We start from the raw sequence: 19,577 nt of genomic DNA on the forward strand, positions 1-19,577 counted from the left end.
AAGCTGAAAGACCTTTATATAGTTAACAGGAATGTCTGGACTCATTTGAAACAGATTTCCACTCCAATTAAACCCTGGTGGATGTGAAGGGGGAGCTCAGAAAATGAGCAGAATAAAGAAGTTAAAACTCCATCTTTAAAGATGCTTTGAGAATTATTTGTCACAGACAAAAACAGGAGCCATAAAGTTGGAGAAGAACTACAGCCCTGCTGCATATGCGTTAGTGGACTCACGTTCATGGAGATCTCACCAAAACCCCTGCCCCATCTTGTGAAGGTGATGAGCCGATGAAAGGTGACAGCAGCTGATATCTGACCCTAGACAAGGCCCTGAAAGGGGTGTGCCATCCATCTTCACTGAGCCCATGGATATTGAAATGCTATTGTAACCGAAGGTACTAACAGCTTCTCCTGTTCTACTGGAGAGGAGACATTAGCTAACCTTGATGAACACAGAAAAATAAGGGAAATTCATTTGAATGTAAGATTCTTGATATTCATTGATTTGCCCAGCTCTCAACCACTCCTTGAATGGCTTCTTTTAATTAAATACTGTCTTTGGTATCAAAGTACTTCATTAAGATAATTTACCTCTGCCCATCTATGAACTGTTTACATTACCTATGATACACCAAACCAGGCTCACAGGCCCTTAAATGAAATTCCTTTGCCCATCAATACACTGTTTTAGTGATCTATGACACTCCTGATCTGGGGAATAATGTACTTTGGTCTTAACTTAGAACATAAGAACGGCCACACTGGGTGAGACCAATGGTCCATCTAGCTCAGTGTCTTGTCTCCTGACAGTGGCGAATGCCAGGTGCTTCAGAGGGAATGAACAGAACAGGCCATCATCAAGTGCTCCATCCCGTCACCCATTCCCAGCTTCTGGCAAACAGAGGCTAGGGACACTCAGAGCATGAGGTTGCATCTCTGCCCATCCTGGCTAACAGCCATTGAGGGACCTATCCTCCAGAAGCTTAGCTAGTTCTTTTTTGAACCCTGTTATAGTTTTGGCCTTCACAACATCCCCTAGCAAGGAGTTCCACAAGTTGTCTGTGGTGTGAAGAAATACTTCCTTTTGTTTGTTTTAAACCTGCTACCTATTAATTTAATTGAGTGACCCCTAGTTCTTCTGTTATGTGAAGGAGTAAAGAGCATAGAGAAGGCACTCACATCAGAGCAGATCCACTCTCCCAGGCTGAATTTCTGCTGAAAGCTCTCAGACACAGACACATGACTCTGCATTGCCACTAACAGACACCGTTATTCAGATTTAGCTCCAGCTATTTCTTAGAATCATAGAAGAATCATAGAATCATAGACAATTAGAGTTGGAAGGGACCTCAGGAGGTCATCTAGTCCAATCTCCTGCTCAAAGCAGGACTAACCTCAACTTGTTGCTCTAGACTATACATTTTAAGCAATTTTTGTTAATTGGTACTAAACACTCTAACACAGCCCTTTGTCCCCCATGTGTATTGCGGTAATACCCCCAACCCCCAGGGGAGAACAGGGCCCTGCTGTGCTGGGTACTGCATAGGCTAGGGAGTGGAGGCAGTGGGAGGAGACAGGCCCTGCCCCAAAGTGCTTCCAGTCTGAATAGACAAAGGGAGGGCCAAAGGAAGGATCACGAAAGACTGAGTATGTCTACACTGCAAAAAAGCAACAACCCCCCTGCAGCAGCGAATCTCAAAGCCCTGGTCAACTGACTGGGGCTTGCAGGGCTCGGGCTGTAGGACTAAAATAGCAGAGTAGACATTCCCACTCAGGCTGCAACCTGGGTCTGAGACCTTCCCCCCTCCACTTGAACCCAAATCTCCTGAATCACAACCCAGTGCCTTAACCCTTATATCATCCTTCCTCTCACTTTAGACACTGTCTAGCCTCATTCCTTCGGACCCCTCATGTGACGATATTCATTTCAATTACTGACAGCCCCATTACTGCTTCCCAGGGAGAGATCTGCCCACCACCCCCAGATCCTCAAGGACACCTGCCCCTGAAGGGGCAATGGGGGGTTCCATGCTAACACAGACACCCCTCGCTGTCTGCTTTGCTTGCACTGCACTAACCTAGCCCTGGGGAACTTGGTTCCTCTCTGTCTTGCGACCATTTCCATTGCTGTCTCCTTTGCTCAGGTTTCCCCTGCCAGCTGCTCAGGGGGGTGACCTGGAGCCAGCGCGCCTCAATCACACCCCGCTATTTAGCACTGCTCTAATTCAGCCACCTGCTGGTTTATGATCACCGCTAGCTGCTGTGCACAGAGCAGGAGTTTACTGCCTTGTCCAATCACAGCTCTCTGCTTCAGCCCCTGCCATGATGGCCCTTTGGCAGGGATCTCACAGACGCTCCCAAGTGCCAAAATCCTGGTGCCTGGAACATTCACTAAATACGTTGTACGTCCCTCTTGGCTACTAACGACCAGGAAATGAGCATTTACATGGAGAAACCGCAAATGGATTCAATCAGCACTGCACCCTGCATGGCCTGCCAGACGGCGCTCTCAGCTACCCCCAGCCAAGCTCCAGGTCAGGACCTCGGGCCATGGGCTGCAAAGACTGGAACAGCTGGGTTGGAATAGAGGGCAGCTGTGGGGAGGAGAGCTGAGATCTGAAATAGCCAGGGGAACTGAGGAGCACAGGCAGAGCCGGGGGGGGGGGGGGGGGGTGAGGGGCAGGACTGGAATAGCAGGGCCGCTTTGGGTCGGGACTGAGGGACATTGGCAGAGCTGGGGAGGGTGACTAGGGCAGGACAAGAGCAATTGGGGAGCTGTGCTGGTGGGATGATTGTGTGTGTGAACGTGTGCGCAGTGTGTGCCTGTGGTATCTTTGGCTCGGTTGTTAGAGATTCCGTGTAATTCAGTCATTAAATTGACCCCTTCTTTTTTTAAAGAAAAACTAGTGACCGCATTTTGGGGGAAGAATGTCCATGGCAGTCCATTTACGAGCCACGTGGGTTCCAGCCAGGGTGCTAATGGTACCCATCCGACTCTCCCTGGCCTCGGGACGCACACCCTCAGGGCAGGGGAAGCTGTCTTGCATGGCTGCTGGAGGATATTCCAGCCATTTTTGGGCATTGGAGCTGACCCCTCATTCTTGCTCTGCTTGTTTAAATGCTGCTTGGAGTCCCGGGCTCGGAGGTCAGAGGGCAGCCAACATCACATATTTTCTGCAAAAATGGTAAACAGCTAACGCCTGCCAGCACAGACTGGGATCCGACCCTCCCCCCCGGCTCCTGGGGGCCTTTGGGTTTAAAGCTATTGTCTGTGACAGTCGGGGTCCCCAGTCACTCCAGTGGTGTGTCTGGGCACTGGGAGCAGAGGGCCAAAGTGGGTGCCTTGCTTTGCTGATGGGACTCATGTTATGCACCCGATGCCAAGGGCCCCGTGTTTCGGCCTGCAGAACAGACCCTCAGCCAAGCAAGAACCCGCAGTAAAACACAAGGGCTTAAAGACCCCAGGCTTTTCTGCAAGGGCCAAGTTCTGGCTGCACGGGCATTCTTACAGCCAATCAGAATGCAGCTTTTATAGAATCATAGCAGATGAGAGCTGGAAAGAAACTCAGGAGGTCATCTAGTCCCACCCCCTGTTCAAAGCAGGGCCAACCCCAGCTAAATCATCCCAGCCAGGGCTTTGTCAAGCCAGGCCTCAAAAACCTCTCGGGATGGAGATTCCTCCACTTCCCTAGGTAACCCATTCCAGTGCTTCACTGGCCTCCTAGTGCAAAGGTTTTCCCTAATATCCAACCTAGACCTCACTACCAACCCCCACTGCAATTTGAGACCATTGCTCCTTGTTCTGTCATCTGCCACCTCTGAGAACAGCCTAGCTTCATTCTCCCTGGAGCCCCCTTCAGGTAGTTGAAGGCTGCTATCAAATCCCTCCTCACTCTTCTCTTCTGCAGACTAAACAAGCCTTGTTCCCTCAGCCTCTCCTCATAAATCCTCTGCTCCAGCCTCCCAATCATTTTTGTTGCTCTCCACTGGACTCTCCAATTTGTCCACATCCTTCCTGTAGTGTGAAGCCCAAAACTGGACACAATACTCCAAATGTGGCCTCACCAATGCCGAATAGAGGGGAATGATCACTTCCCTCGATCTGCTGGCAATGCTCCTATTAATGCAGCCCAATATGCCGTTAGCCTTCCTGGCAACCAGGGCACACTGCTGACTCATATCCAGCTTCTTGTCCACTGTAACCCCCAGGTCCTTTTCTGCAGAACTGCTGCCTAGCCAGTCAGTCCGCAGCCTGTAGCAATGCGCAGCAATCCTTATGTTACAACATCCTCCATCAGACAAACTAGGGCTCTGAATACTGCTTTGGAGACTGCTGCTTGGAGCTGGGAGGTGGAGTCAGGAGTCCTGAATTCCAGGCCCACTTCTAGCAGTGACTGTCTAGTGCTCAAGAGAACAGCACCAGGAGTCAGGACTCCTAGGTTCTCTTCACAGCTCTGCCGCCAACTAGCATGACCCTGGGCAAGCCTGTTAGATTATCTGGGCCTTAGCTTCCCCGCTTGCAAAGTGGGTAGACTGACAGGGCTGCTAAGATAACAAATGCCGGTAAAGTGCTTTGAGATCATTGGATAAGTAGTGCGAAGTCTCATTACTAATCAACAGTTACAGTAAAACCAAAGGCAGTGGAATCAAACGAACAGCATCCTCAACTCTGCAGTGGAAACAGACACCTGCCTCTTCTGATTCTCTGGTTCTGATTAAATACGTGGCCTTCAGCAGCACAATTCTTTCATCCTGCACCAATATATTTATTCTGTCATTGCTGTCTCTTGTGGGTTGCAGATCTCTGCTCCAATATCCTGCTCTCCCTACCGGCCTGGAACAGATGAAGTGACAATTGAGGCACACAAATGAAATCCTAAGTGCACATTCAGAAACACACACATGCATTTCAGCTCTGGGCCAGGGTAGCCAGATGACTGGATCCCATGGCTAAGAATTTGAAATTGCCCAGATTTCTGGAAATGCTGTCACAGATCTGCTAAGGGGGAATCAGAATTCTGAGAAGGATCCTGAGAGAATTCAGGAGGCAAAAGCCCAGAGGCCAAGCTGACATACAGGAAAGTATTTTTAGCAAAAGTGAACAAGATAAAGTTCAGTATGAAACTGATCAAGTGGAAAAAAGAGGGAGCCCCATTGTTAAATTCATGCCTGGCTGATAACCATCCTGCTTTGTCACAAATACGGTGACTTATTTTACAGAGTTCTGCAGCATCTAGATAGAAACATCCACTGCAAAAACATAACCTAAATATCTAGCACCAGAGGGATCAGCTAAGAGCCAGAGGATGTGACTAAAACTGAACAATAGAGATCTCTGAAGATTCCTCAGAAACAAGTTGTGGAGGAAATGCATGGCTGAGCCTGCAGCTGAGTGTATGCAGGGAAAGCTGTATGAACTCCCCTGTCTCACCTAGGAAGGTGGTTCCTTCCAGAAGCAAGTGAGTGGGAGTGTGCACATGGTGGGAATGTGGCCTGGAAGCTTAGTGGGCTGCCTGCCTTACTGCACCTACACTGTGCATAAAGGACTACATTCACCACAGCTGTCAATCAGCAGCTCACACTAGCCCCCCCATTGCCCCTCCCTGCGGTACATGCAGGACAGGGCACATCCAACAAGCTTCTCAGCTCAGTTCCCAAATGTTCCCCACTTCCCCCTTTTGGGAACAGAGCACAGGCAGGGCAGCACTGCACACGGTGCACCATATGCAAAGGTATGCTGAGGGTGTAGGGCCAAGACACTGATGTTGCACCGGGCCGCAGAATCTACTCTTGAGCACAGTGGAGCCCTAACTGACGTTCCGGTATTAACTGCAAAAGCCAAAGGGCATTTTGTTTAGCTGCAAGGCCCCTGCTTCCTAAGAGAGTTCCAGGAAAATGACTTATCAAGTAGATTAGGTGTCCATGCTACACGCCTTGGCGTTGTCCTATTGCAATCCCTGGTGCTACCCAAGTGTAGCAGAACGTGACCTAGGGAGTTGTTTCCTGTGTTTCTTGGAGGCAACACGTTTTCTTTCTACTCTGCTTTGGAAAGAGAACCTGTCACTTCCCAACGCTTCCTCCTTAAGATGGGGCTCTGGGGTATAAAAGCAAGAGGCATGTTTTAAAAACGGAAGGTTCTGCATTGCAACCAAACCCCTTGGCCCATGGGCTCGTTACTAATTCAGGCAACTCGCAGACAAAACTGTACCGTTTTGTGCACAGCTTTTCTGTGCACGCTGGAACTCGCCTTTCCGCTCTGTAGAAAGCATTCAGCAGATGGATACCAACGCTGGGGCTTTAGAAACACAAAATCGCCCAACCCAACAACAATAGAAATGTTCTCACGATTTAGGGTTTTTACAAAAGGGAGGGTGGCTGGGATTATGAGGTTCCCTTCAGAATGAATTATGCCAGACTGACTAGGAATAGACAGAGAAACCGACCAGTCAGGTCTCGCTCCCTGGGCCCGGTGAAGTAGGAAAACCAAGTAAACAGCCTGAAAGGTGAAAGTGCCGGTGGATCTGGAAATTGCTAATGGAGATCAGGGAATGTGCACGGCCACTCGGCTCCCTTCAGTTTGAAGAGTTTGAGTTATTATTAGTAACAAAGGCAAGGAGATTTGATTAGTTTAAATCTACAATCTTTATCTCAAATGTCGGGCTCAAAAGCAATCAGTGCACATCTGCAGACACCCGATATTAACCCCACCCTAAAGAACAGCAGCTGCAGGGGCCCTGCTGATTACATCACACACGCTATGCACACAGGGCTTTGAAAACGAAACTCACCCCAAGGACCCCGTCTGATGCTCTGGGCTCCCCCAACCACATCTAAATCCACAACGAGGCAGGAGTTAGAGCACAAACCCTCCAAAGCAGCACAGCTCTCCTCCCTGCCGCTCCTCCCCAGCTAGGTGACCCATACAATGCAACAATCCCCACACTTTACCTTCCCCCAAACCCACTGTCACTGCCTTCCTCCCCCGCCAACGCCTGCTCAAACAGATGGGCTTGGCACTGACCCCAACAGACCTACAGACTGAGGCTATTTCAGACCCTGGGAGCCAGAGAACTCTCCTCTGCCTGCAGACCCTGCCTGCGGTAACAAGCAGATCGAGTTCAAGGGCCTCTGCGGCTGACAGCACAGCTCGGGCAGGGAGGCAGCTCAACTAGGTAGGTCCCAGGCCACCTTGGGCTTTAGGGATGAAAACCAGCCACTCAATCTCCATCCCGAAGCTTGCACTAATTCAGTCTCATGGTGACAAAGGCCTGGGTCCTGGGAGCGAGCCACATCCATGAGAACTGGTTGTAACCTCCTGGCTGGACACAGGTGGTGTAAGCCAAGCTGGTCATGGCTACAACGCAAGGATCCAACACCACACCCACCCGCCTGCAGAAAGTGACCTCGCTCCTGTGCTTGCAAGTGGCCTGGTCTCATGACTGACGCTCTGTGCAGTGCTGACGTGGAGCGGCGCTGACTTGACGCTTACTGTCAAGACAAGTCAGGTGATCGGAGCCAATCCAGAGGCAGCCTGGACATGACACCATCACTGTCCGCCCTGGCAGTAGGAGAACATTCACCCCTCAATTAATGAGGGACAGAGCTACACACATCTCTCCTCCTCTCTCCAGTTTCCCACAGCCCTTCCTGCTTCCCTGCTCCTTGCCCCAGTGAATGAAAGCCTGGCCCTCCCGGGTCCTGCTGCAGGCGAAGACACAGCAACAGCTCCCCAGCTGCCTTCCCTCGCTCACCAGGCAGCTCTCCAGCACGGTGCTGGCACTCCCCATACCCAGCATCCCTGCCCCCAGCCATGGAGGCTGCTCCAAGCCAGCTACCCAGCAGAGGCAGCAGGTAGCAGCAGGAGGGTGGGAGATGGACTGCTCACAGGTGGGCCAGGGAGGGTCAGTGCTGCCCCAAACCCTTGACCCAGCTTCACCCTCCAGAGCTGTCCTGCTTCCCAGTGCTGCGCTCACAGGCTCCTCTTCATACAGGAAAATGACTGGCTTTGAGGGGTCAGATGCTGAGGGCAGAGACTGGAAGTCCTTTCCGGGCTGCGCCCTTCCTTTTTTTCCCTTTACGTGAAGAAATTTGAAAAAGAACCTTTTGGGCTGCACGTGTCCCTCTCAAGATGCTGAGAGGCTTCACCATCACAGTCTGACTCTCCTGTGGCCCAAACTGGGTTAGTCTGTAAAACCTACAGGGCATCCGTCCCTCACCCTCCCCAGCTGCGGTCAATCTCATTTGGTTGGCTGAAATTAAATGCAATGTATTACAGTTTTGATGCAAGAAATACTCAGTGAAATTCTCTGACTTGTGTTATACAGGAGGTCAGACTAGATTATCAAAATGGTCCTTTCTGGCCTTAAAATCTCTTAATCTATTAATCCTTTGCCTCAGACTATGTACCAGAGATGCAGGATCTTTGTCCTTTGTCTCTGCTTGCCCTGTTAGCTTTTTTAATTATTGCACCAGTATCTGCAACACAATCACATCTCCGAGGCCAACTCTGAAAACTTTGGTTTGCTCTCTACATACAGGAAACAAGCTGCAGGATCCTGGTGGCTCCTTCCCGACTCCATGCAGAGCACTCCAACCAAGCAACAAACAACACACGCACGGGAATGCGGAAAACACAAGACACACCAACGTTGCCAAAGGGCCTGACAAAAGTGCAGAGTCTGCAGAGGACGGCTTGACACAATTTTAAGAAGTATTTTTCAATAAACCATTACAAGCAAATCTTGAAATGAGCGTCTTTAAATGCCTCCAAACCACACTGCCCATTTCTGCCCCAGCTCAGACATCTGTGTCAAAACTTAACATTTGGCATTGGAAATAAAAACCCTACAAAAACAAACGCTGCTCCCTCCTCACACTGGGAGAGGAGAGGAGATCAGATGGGGCAGAAAGGACAAATAGGTACAACTTGTCATTTTACACAGCAGCACAAGACTCCAGCAAAAATCCATCCTTAGTAGAAGAGAATCATTAGCTAGAGGTTGATGGACACATCTTAGGGAGTCTTTACAGAGAGTGACTTAGGTCGCGCTTTGCCTATGGGAGAAGTTTACCTCTATGTCCCACACCAGAGCTATGAGACAACCAGAAAAGTGACCCGCCTCACAAATCCACCCCAGGCTTTACGCTGAGCCTAGTGCACGGCAGGACAGGGCTTTTGGGAATTTAATCGGAGCTGCATGGATGCCCACACAGTGCAGACAGAGCATTAAAGCTCCCAGGTTCAGGACACACCTTGCGGGGGAGACCCTCACAGTGCTTGGATCTGAAGGGCTCCCCATAATCTGCAATGCAGTGTGAAGCCTTTACATGGCCAGCAGCCTGGAAAATCCCCAGTGTTCTGACATGTGTCAATGAAGGGCAGGATTCAGGCTGCTGCTGCTGCTCTGTCCTCAGCCCACCCCACTAGACCTGGCTACTGCCATGGGCGAGAGCCTGGTACGTTACCAGGACAGGACGGGCTCCGGCCTGCGCGTCTCCTTCCTCCATGGCATGAGACACTTTTTGTTATGTAAAGGCAGGTTTGAGGACTGGAATTTGGCTGGCATAGGCCAAGCTGCAAATCAGAATTGTTTTCAGCGTACGGGTATCAGCCCCCCGCTGAGATGGGATGGCAGCCCAGGGCCTGGATGGCGATGGCCAGGTGCTAGCGTAAGAGGCCAGCGCAAAGCCTGTGCTTAACGTAAAGACCCAATGCAGCTCAGGAGCGGGGATACCCCTGCCAGTGGGGAAAGAACAGATGAGGTTTTGCAAGCCCTGCCCCTCTTGGAGATGAGCAGCAGATGTCCTGCCAGTCTCCCAGAAGTGGGATGCAGGGGTGTTTTGGGGGTGTGCCAGCGTGACAGAGCACGCAGTGGACCACGTGGCCACTAACAGAAATGCTGGTCCGTATCCACGGCTCACCCTGCTCCCACCCCAACAGCTTTGTCTGATTGCACAGGCCAGGATTCCCCACAACTGCCTGGGCCAATGCCCTGTACTCAGATTTTGCCATGGCCCCAGCGCTGCTATCCCCTGCCCCAAACCCACCAATCAACACCCCTGTGCAAACAAAACCAGCCCCGCATCCCGACTCCAGCAGAGCTTTCACTATGAAAAGGGGAAGGGTCACCGACACAAGGAAGCCCACTAGAGACAGACAGACAGACAGGCTGCAGGGAGCCCAGGACCCTCAGGGCAGCTGCCCTTGTCAGCTCAGCCTGGATCCGGCTACAATACAGAAATAATCAGAAAGCCAGCCCCAGGTGGGTGGCATCTGGAGCAGCCACACCAGAGATAGTCCCAGCTTTTAGATTAATCCTTTTACAAATTAAAGCAGGTTAAAAAATCCTGAAGGTGGCAGCTTAGACCCAGCAGAGACTATGGGCAAAGTTAGATCCAGCACTTTCCAGCAACAGCCCAGGCAGCCTCACAAAGTGGCTAGGTACCAAGGCGCTGGGTGCGAGGTCTAGGGTAGAAACGAGACTAGAACCAGCCGCTCCCGGGGGCACTTCTGCATGCAGCCTTGTCCCTCTGCAGCTGCTCACAGCCCTGCAGCGCCTGCCCCGGTGCCCCCAATCCTGCATTAAGGACGAGCCGCTCGTCGGGGGGGAGGCGGGGTACCTTCGGGGCTGGCTCCTTAGCAGGGGGTGCGGACCCGGCAGGGCCCCACACTCCAAGGGGCAGAGGGAGGCGCTGGGACACGAGCTGACAGAGCTCGAAAAGACGCTCGCTCGCTCGCTCGCTCCCTCCCTCCCCGGCCGAAGGAGAGCCGGGAGGCGGCGGGGCAGGGCCGGGAGAGGAGAGGAGAGGAGAGGGGCTGTTGGGAAAGCAAACCGCGCCGGAGGAACGCAGAGGGGGCTCGGCCCGGGGCTCCCCAAGGGCGCAGTGGCTGGGGAGGGGCCCCGGGCGTCTCTTACTCTTACCTGGCGCTCGGGGGTGGGGGCGCCCCTGCAGCAGCCCCTGCAGGCGGCTCATGCGGTGGCGCAGCCGGCCAGCCCGGCGCCCCAGGGCCAGCAGGTGCCCCTCGATCTCGCCGAGCAGCGCCAGCGAGTGGCCGCACAGGTCGGCGAGCTGGCGGAGCAGGGTGAGCGAGGCCAGGCTGCAGACGTCCCGCAGCTCGGCCAGCGGCAGCGCGGCGCGGCTGGGGCAGAGGCGGCTGGGCAGCACCGTGCGTCGGTAGAACGGCATGGCCAGGGCGCGCTGCCCCCGGCGCGCAGCGCAGCGCAGCGCAGAGCAGCGCCTGGCCCCTGCGCGCAGCGCCCTGCCTGTGAGCGCAGCTCCGGCGTCCAGCCGGCGGGGCTTCCCCGAGCCAACCCCGCGGCGAGGGAGGGGCGGCAGCACCGGGCCGGGGCACTTGGAGGCGCTGCGCCCGGGAGCCCCGCTGGCCGGGCGGGGGCGGGTGTTTGTGTCGCGCTTTGAGATCCGCGGGGACATCCGTCATGCGCCCCGGGGGGATCCGGGCCCGGGTGCAGGCGCTTCCCGGCCTGGGACAAGCGCAGCGCTTACACCCCCGGGCCCGATCCTGCAAGCACCTGCCCGCAGCAGCGCTGCCATTGAGCTCCAGCCAGCGAGGTTCCCCGCCCGGGCAAGTGCTTCCAGGATCAGGCCCGCAACAGTCAACTCTCCCGCCCCAGGACAGCAGACACCCCGCTTGCAGGTGCGGTTTGGGCGCGGGGAGGCTTTCCCCTTCTCCGCCCTGTTCTCTCTCCAGAGCCCCCTGCCCCGTGCTCTGGGCTCCCCTTGCTTTGGTGCTGTACCAGACACTAAAGGCAGCCAGCCCCGCAACGATATTACAGGGGCCCGATCCTGCGATACCACTGGCCAGTGCTTATTGTTGTGAGGAATCCCATTGACTTGGCCTGGGAGTGGCTGCAGGATCGGGTCCTGCTAGAAGAACACAGCAGAAGATGGCACTGTTCTTGCCTCCAAGGTCGAAAGGGAGAGCAGCAGCCTGTAACTGGACACAAGGTGCCGGAGGCGGGGGAAGTCAGATTTCTGTAGCCCTGACTATCTAGGAGCTCTGTCTACAGGGCCAACTGCTTCCACCCTTCCTCATACTGAGCTCACCCTGGGAACAGACCCCGGGGAGCTGGGCTCCAGGGGTGCAGGGCTAGGCCCAGTGTGGGGCAGAATCAGAGCACTCCTGTCACGTCACCACATCCAGGTGGTGGGTGAGTTCTGCCTCCCTAGGGCGGTTTCCTCTCCCAGCACCGCTGTGTTCTGTGATGATACCAAGGAAGCTGAACCAATACAAATAACATTAAAAAACCCCAGCAACAGCCCCATTGCTCACCCCTCTGGATCCCACAGTCCTCCCTGACTCCTCAGTGCACAGCCTGATCCTGCCTTTAGCCCCCCTCCTGCCTAGGGCTGAGATTCTCTGCCCTTCCTCTGCTCAGGGAGGTGGGGGGCGAAGCGTATTTCTGTGTCCCTGCTTGGGTAAGTCAGTGCTAAGCTGACCCCCCTCGCTCCCATTGCAGGATGGCTCCTTTCCCTTCAAGTTCCCTGGCACTGTTCTCACTTTCTGTAGGGCTCACCTTGCTCCCTGCAGTGCAGCTGGCCTCCAGCACCAGCAGATGCACCTCCTTGGGGCTGCAAAGGGGAAGGGGAAAGGCAGGCAGAGAACCCAGGCCCCACCAGTCCTGCAGGGAGAAGTCAGGGGCCTTGCATGCTCTGAGGAAGGGACTATGCTGAAGATGTGGATGTTTGGCACCTTTTCTCCTGCACTGGCTTGGGTGGTTCCAGCCCCCAGGGAAGGCTCTTCTCTAGGTGTGGAAGTGGTTGGGGCTGTGGCGACTGGCAGACGTGAGAGAGAGGCACGCAGTTCGCTCTGTGGTTCTCCTGGGCATGCCTTTCCGTGCCCAGGCCCGGGGGCAGCAAGGGGTGCTCCTGCTTTCTGCTTTTGAGGGACTGAGCCGGGATCAGAGTCTCTCCGAGGTATGACCAGATAAGAACAGCAAGCTTTGAAATGAGGGCCAAAGGGGCGGAAAGGCACAAGAAGGGTCACACACTGCCCTCTCGCAGCAGCCTGGCACGGGTGTGTAGAGATGTGACCTGGCCCATGATTTACCGATTCCACTGCTGGGCAGGACAGGCCCCATAGCCTGGGTCAGCGGTTGGTTATTTTTTCTCAGTTATTGCTGCGGCTCTTTAGTCCTTTGCCTTTCCCTGCACTGGCTAATGGGGGGGAAGGGGGAATTGTGAATGGGACCCTGAGTCCTGGAAAGCAGCCACCCACATGGTTTGTGTTGCCAGTGCCATGAGGGAGACCCCCACCAGCCATGGCTAACGGGGTGTTTGTGGGACTCGGGCCTTGCTTTCCCATGGCTCTGGACCCCTTGGAATCGGGGTGGGAGCCAGGGAGCTCTGAAGGGAGCTCCTTGCTCCCTCTGACCCAGGGGCCCAAGGCCTGCGACAGGAGAAACATGGCGAGTTGTTTTGCTTGCATTCTTTTGGCATTCCTCTCCTGTGAGAGCGCCTAGCCCCCCGGCAGCTGTGTGCTTCTGCCCTCCCCCTCCGCTCAGTATACACTAAAGTAAATGTTTATGCTGGACCAGCCGCAAACATTCCCCCCACCTCACGATCCCTCTGGCATAAGAAGACGGTGGAACGGAGACATAAAAACCTGGCCTTCTCTTAGGCTTGTCGTGTTCCACGAGCATCAGCTTGTGCATGAGGGTGGGTCCTGCTGGAGTGTCACACACCTGCCCTGATATGGAGGTGCCAGTTTGGGCCGGGCTGAGCCATGAGAAAGGGGCAAGGGCCACTCCTTCCCAAAGTGAGACTAGGATGAGAGATTTTGCCGAGTGCTGGGATTCATAGACATCACTAGAGAATCTGGAGCTTTCATAGACCTTTCAGCTTCCTCCCTTTCCAAGACGCACTCAAAACACCCTAAATATTTAGGGTTGACAATGGTAAAGTCTGTCATTATGGGGGGGCCCTCCAATATATTGCTCGTTGAGAGGAGTGATTGGCCAATCCAAATCCAGTACATCACCCCAATTAGCAACCAATCTCTTGCATTTCTAGAACCCTTTGCATCCTGCAGGATCCCCCAGTATTTGGCGAGTTATAAAGAAAGATCATGTAAGCCACCACTGAAGTGCAGCCACCTCTGGGGTGGAATGTGGTGACATTTTGACAGCACCAAGCAATGCAAGAAGTGGAGAAGGAGTCCTCTATCCAGCAGAGGCTTCAGGGAGGATTTAGTGAGGCAGAATGGAATTAATAGAGTTGGAAACTAGCCAAGACATGGGAGTCCAAACTCCTACGCCTCCAATACAGGCCTTAGGAGCTGTAATGGTGACAGGAGGTCAAGATCTGTGTTTTAGATCTACGCCCAAGGATGGTTCCTCCAGCAGCACAGCAGCTTGGGATTGATGCTGATTGAGTCTCCCTCCCCCCAGCCTTTCTCCTCCTCCCCAGTCAGTACCGGGACCTAGGTGTTCCTTGGAAGTCTCCGCTCCAAGCACTGACCCAGCCCCCCACTGCTCGCTTAGCATTTGGCGGCTGAAAGGATCACACAGCACATGTCATCTCCAGTGAAAACAAACACATGCATTGGCAAGGCTGTAGTGAGGCCAGGCTGTGTAATCACAGTTCCTGCAGGGTTTGGATGCGGACCAGAGGGTTTCTCTGATGTGGGCTCTGTTCAGCATGCAGCGGCCAGGGCAATGGTTGAGGACCTTGGTCGCCCTTCAGCCTCGCTGTCTCTGTAGCAGGGAGCTTGTGGCAAGCCCCTGTCTCGGAGCAGATGGTTCAGATTCGGAGTCCCTAAAAGGGCTTTGGGAAACTTTATGCCCTGCCCGAGACGGGCTAATTTTAACATGTTTTTATTTGATCTTTTCTTCTTGCCAAGATTGAAATAAAAGCCCTTTGGCAGCAAATTCTTGCATCCATTTGGACTTCCCCCCCGCCCACTCCCAGTGCGCTGCAAGCTACACTGGGGTTCCCACAGGAAGCTATGGAGGAGCATTCCCTGTCCAAGAAGTTTGAGCAACCTCCTGCATTCGTGAAATCCTGAGATTCTCTGCTGTAGCCAGCGGAGGAAATCACGTTCCGGGCCCAGCATCTGAGGCAGACAGGCTACTGCTCTCCTGATCCTTCCCCCTGTAAAAACATGCAGCGGTCAGTGTCCCCATGGGTAGGGAAGAAAAGAGGCAGGGAAGGAAAAAGGGGAGTGAGCCATGCTCCTGTTCTGCCAAAAGCAGCACATGGCACTTCGGGTGTGCAGACATGGGAAGCTCTCGGAGCCCGGGGGCGCACTGGGACAGGGTGGTGAACTGGGTTCACCCCATTAACAAATCCAATGGGTCCATTGCATGTCCATAGCTTCGCTAGGAGAAGGGAGGGAGGACTGGCCAACGGAGAAGAAGTAAGGGACGGGCTGTCTGATGCTAGGTAAAAACCTCCCCTTTTGCTTGTCGGGGGGGGAAGAAGGAAAGGACTAATTAGAACAAATACAAGAATACAATTCATAGCCCTGACTGTCCATGCATGACCAACAGTAATAATTGCAGCCACTGAGAGTGGACACTAGCTGAGAGGCCTGTCCTTTGGTGCTGTGGGAGGGGTAAAGCACGTCTCTGCATGGCAGTGCCAGGCTCAGCGGGTAGTCAGGGTGTGACCCTTGTGCCCCTCAGCCCCTTTGGCCTGATTTCAAAGCCTGCTGTTCTTATCCCATTGCACCTGGGAGAGACAGATCCTGGCGCTGTCCCTCCAAAGCAGAAAACGGGCGAACCAGAAACACTCCTCGCTGCCCTGGGGCTTTGGTGCTGAACCTCTGCTCCCTGGCGAGGGATCTGCGTGGCCTCGGAGTCATGCCGACCAGTCACAATGGCCCCAGTGCCACTTCTGGGGCCTGGAGAACACGAGCTTGCCCCTGGTCTGCCACGCCCAGAGCTGTTCTCAGTGACACCCTGACTGTGCAGGCCTGTCCTTCTGAGGGGGCAGGGGGAGTGTGAAGGATTGGTTAATGTGGCTTCAAGACAAGCAAAGCAGTTATTAGTGGATCAGGCCTTTCTACAAGGCCTTTGGCCTGGCGAAGCATGGCTGTTCCCAGATCCTCCACACAGCGTGGTCACCTCCCTTTCGTCCACGCAGCCAGTGCTTACACCATTGTCTTACAGAGAAGACAGTGGTGTGGGGACCATGTCCCCACAGGCCAGCTTTCCCCACAGGCCAGCTCCCATCACGGGCAGGGTGCTCCCCTCTGTGCTGGCCAGCAGAGGAAGCATGGAGGCCTGAAGTACCGAGACTCCCGCACGGGGGACAAAGTGCAACCCATAGTGTTTAAGGTCACCACAGATGGATATTTTAACCGCATCTCAACTTCCTGTACCAAGAGTCAGTTCTCGGTTGCAGGGTCTGATTTGTGTCTCACACTCTGTTGGGAAGCAGAGAGAGGTGTTACTGCCCAGCCGAGGCTGAGACACGCGGTGCTACTGCCGCTGTCAGTTACACCAGTCATTATTTTCATGCAGCTTCACTATTTACATTGTTTACTATTTGTTGCCCGTTAGTCTGATTGGCAGCTATGGTTTGCCAGTTGTCTGGGTCATTATACTGCAACTGCCAGTCGGAAGCTTCTGCAAACAGGAGAGAGCAAAGTTAATATGTCAGTGCAGTGATAAAACAAAGACACATGAAAACAGCACTTTTTGTTATATCCCCATTCACAGAAGTGAGCTAACCCTTCAGATACAACAGATGCAAAAACACTGGGCACTTGTCTGGCACCTCCCATGCAAGTATCTCCCAGCGCTTTGCCAGCACTAACAAATGATCCCCCTCCCCCTTTGGAGGGAGCTAGCATTGCCTCCATTTTACAGATGGGGAAACTGAGCCACGGAGAGATTAAGTGACATGCCCAAAGTCACACAAGACTCAGTGGTAGAGCCAAGAATAGAACCAGGAGTCCTGACTCCTGGACTCATGCGGTGCTGTGCTGCAATGTAAACCAAACACTGCTGTGACTCCAGAGCAAAATTCACCACCCATATTGAATCCTGTGTTTGTGGATGGCATTTCTCATAGTGCCCATCAGGCTGTGAGCAGAACTGGTCTAATAGCTTTTGCTAGAAGGAACTAACTGTACTGTTCCCTGGAGAGAGCTCAGTTCCTTTCCCCAACCGACCTCAACATTACCCTCGAACTTCTGCCAAAAAACAAAATATGCACATACAATGGGCCTATTTATGCTCTTTTCTTAGATCAGAGATTTCATTATCTTGTGATTTTCTCGTAGACCATAACTATTCTATTGCAGAAGGATCTGGTTTAAATTGTCCCCATTTCTTTCAATGTTTTTTATACTACCCAAGCTGGAAAAAGGCAGGTAAGTCCTGTTTGTCTAACATATTTTTCTTGTAGCCACGGGATAGATTCTTCTGCCCCTTTTTATGTTGAGCTGAATTTTACTCCCACTTACACCCGTGTCTCCCAGAGACATGAAGCATGTAAGGCGTTTGTGAAATCTAGACTAATATCTAGGATGTTTGAAATGATCATCGGTTTTAAAAATTAAAATTTCCACTGTGGGTGTGGAAAATAAATAAATAAAGGAAAATGTAACAGATAGAAGCTGGCGTGAACTGATTGCTCGGCTGAATGGAAGAAGCAGCAGGGGCCTGGGTGGGGGAGGACCTAATTATATTCACACACACATGCACGCACCCATTCACACACTCACAGATGCATGCACATTCACTTACTCACTCACACAAACTGTTTGTGTAAAATGAGTCAGCCAGCTGTGAGGTGAGTCTCGCTACCCGTCAGAGTGCTCAGCTCAGCCTGGTTCACAGGAGGGTGATGGTGGTGTGTAAGGGCTGTGTGTTACCTGTCAGCTCTGTGTTCCTGGGGAACCCTGGTGCGGTACCCAGCCTGTCTGACTCAAGAAGGGCTCCCCCCTACCTCTGCCTGAACCAGAACTGATCAGAAGAAAGACTTACAAAAAGCAACCAAAATGCAGTGGGAGGCGCACCTAAACCCCTCTGGACAAGGGTGACAGGATTAAGGCAGCTCCCCTGGTCTCATTTGCATCATAGATGGGATAGGGAGGCACCTCTATTAGCATTCAGAGCAGAAAACAGAGATGCCAAGGTAAGGACGGCCCTGAACACTGGGACCAGAGAAGCAGGGGAGCACAGCATGATGGGAGATCTCTGCTCCAGATGCTACCCATGCCTTCACATACTCAGCTCAGCAGTTATCAGATCAATTCTAGTCATGAATTCTTATTGGTATCCAAAATACTGAATCTGCCTGCTTGCATTGTGAGTTCCCTTGGAGTAGCATTGCCCATAGTCAGGAATGATCAGTTACTATTGTCCAGCATAAACAAAACAGCTCTGGTATACTCCCTTGAGCCATCGTTTACCCACAAACAAACCTAGTGTTCTCCCTTGAACCATTGTTGTTTCCCTACAAAACCCCTTACCCAAGTTCAAAATTCTGTTCTGGTGCTGGGATCCAAACACAGCACCAGTTCCACTGGGAACTCACCTTTTCCTGACTGAAATACCTTCACTGATCATGTTGGGGGCTCTGCCTGTCTCAAGCACTCCAGACCCTAAGCTGAACAGCCTGTCTACCTGGGAACCTCGACCGACTCAAGCTTTACTGAGTGGTGAGACCCAATTCTCTCTCACTTTGGTTAAGCCCACTTTTACCCCAGACTTAATTAAGTCTCCTGCTAAAATCATGAAGATTGGCTCCCCTACTTTTGTCATCTAGCAACTTAAATAGTTTTTTAAATGAAGTTTTGGAGTTTTTCCCCTACATCTTGCGTTTGTTGCTTAGTGCAGATAAACTATGGTTCCATTTGTAACATCTTAGATAACTAGCATGGTAGGATGGTCACCAGATTATTGTATTAAAAGTGTCAGTGGAGCCAGCCAAACTCATAATGGTGGAAACCAACATCCACATTCCCTAGATAGCTTTGAAATAGCTATGGAAAGAGCCTGCCAGGGAAAATGCTTTGTGTAAAAGCAATGCATGAAAGTGCACTGTGTGCACGATACCCCAGCCAGGAATGGGTGCGTCAGTGCTAATGGGGCCTGTGAGGGCTGTAAAAACAACTCCAAGGATAGTATGCCAGCTCAGATGGCTTTGTTCATCACCTTGCAGGCCAGGGACTGCCCGACAGCATGGTACCCAATACATGACAATCGAAGGCTACAGGAGTGGGTTTGCACAATACATATGTGAGGGCGCTCGGGGAAGCGTCTGTGGAAGTCGGGCGTGGCTCAGGGAGAAGCCAGGCTGACGGGGGAGGTTATCCTTTGTGAGTGATTTGAACACAGAATCCCGTGCCGTCCTGCTGGCAGCCTGCTCCCTTCGGTCAGATCCAGCAGCGCCAGCTGCGCCACAGATCGCGTGGCAACACAGCAGCAGGGAGCTAACCTCCCCCCCCGTGCAGATACGGGGAACTCCCTGATGTGCCCTGCTGGCGGAACCCGCCATCGCCCAGACCGGGATGAACAGGCCCTTTACTAGATGCAGCTGGTCGCAAAAGCCTAGCAGATGGAGCCATGTTTTAGGAACCTGGGAGAGACATCGCCCTCGGCTCCT

The 19,577-nt window shown here is 52.9% G+C and overlaps 1 protein-coding gene across 1 annotated transcript in view; it reads right to left on the reverse strand.

Moving 5' to 3' along the window:
* The window catches only part of NHSL2 (NHS like 2), a 122,499-nt gene extending 110,984 nt beyond the window's left edge, over nt 1-11,515 (reverse strand). The window contains exon 1 of the mRNA XM_067548507.1: nt 10,922-11,515. Coding sequence (XP_067404608.1) covers nt 10,922-11,432 — 511 coding nt within the window. The 5' untranslated portion in view covers nt 11,433-11,515. The remainder of the gene's footprint in view (nt 1-10,921) is intronic.
* Between the last annotated feature and the right edge of the window lie 8,062 nt (nt 11,516-19,577).

Source organism: Emydura macquarii, unplaced genomic scaffold (assembly GCF_026122565.2).
Source record: "Emydura macquarii macquarii isolate MOO-44397 ecotype Brisbane River unplaced genomic scaffold, CSIRO-AGI_Emac_v2 contig_1253, whole genome shotgun sequence".
Taxonomy (NCBI): domain Eukaryota; kingdom Metazoa; phylum Chordata; order Testudines; family Chelidae; genus Emydura; species Emydura macquarii.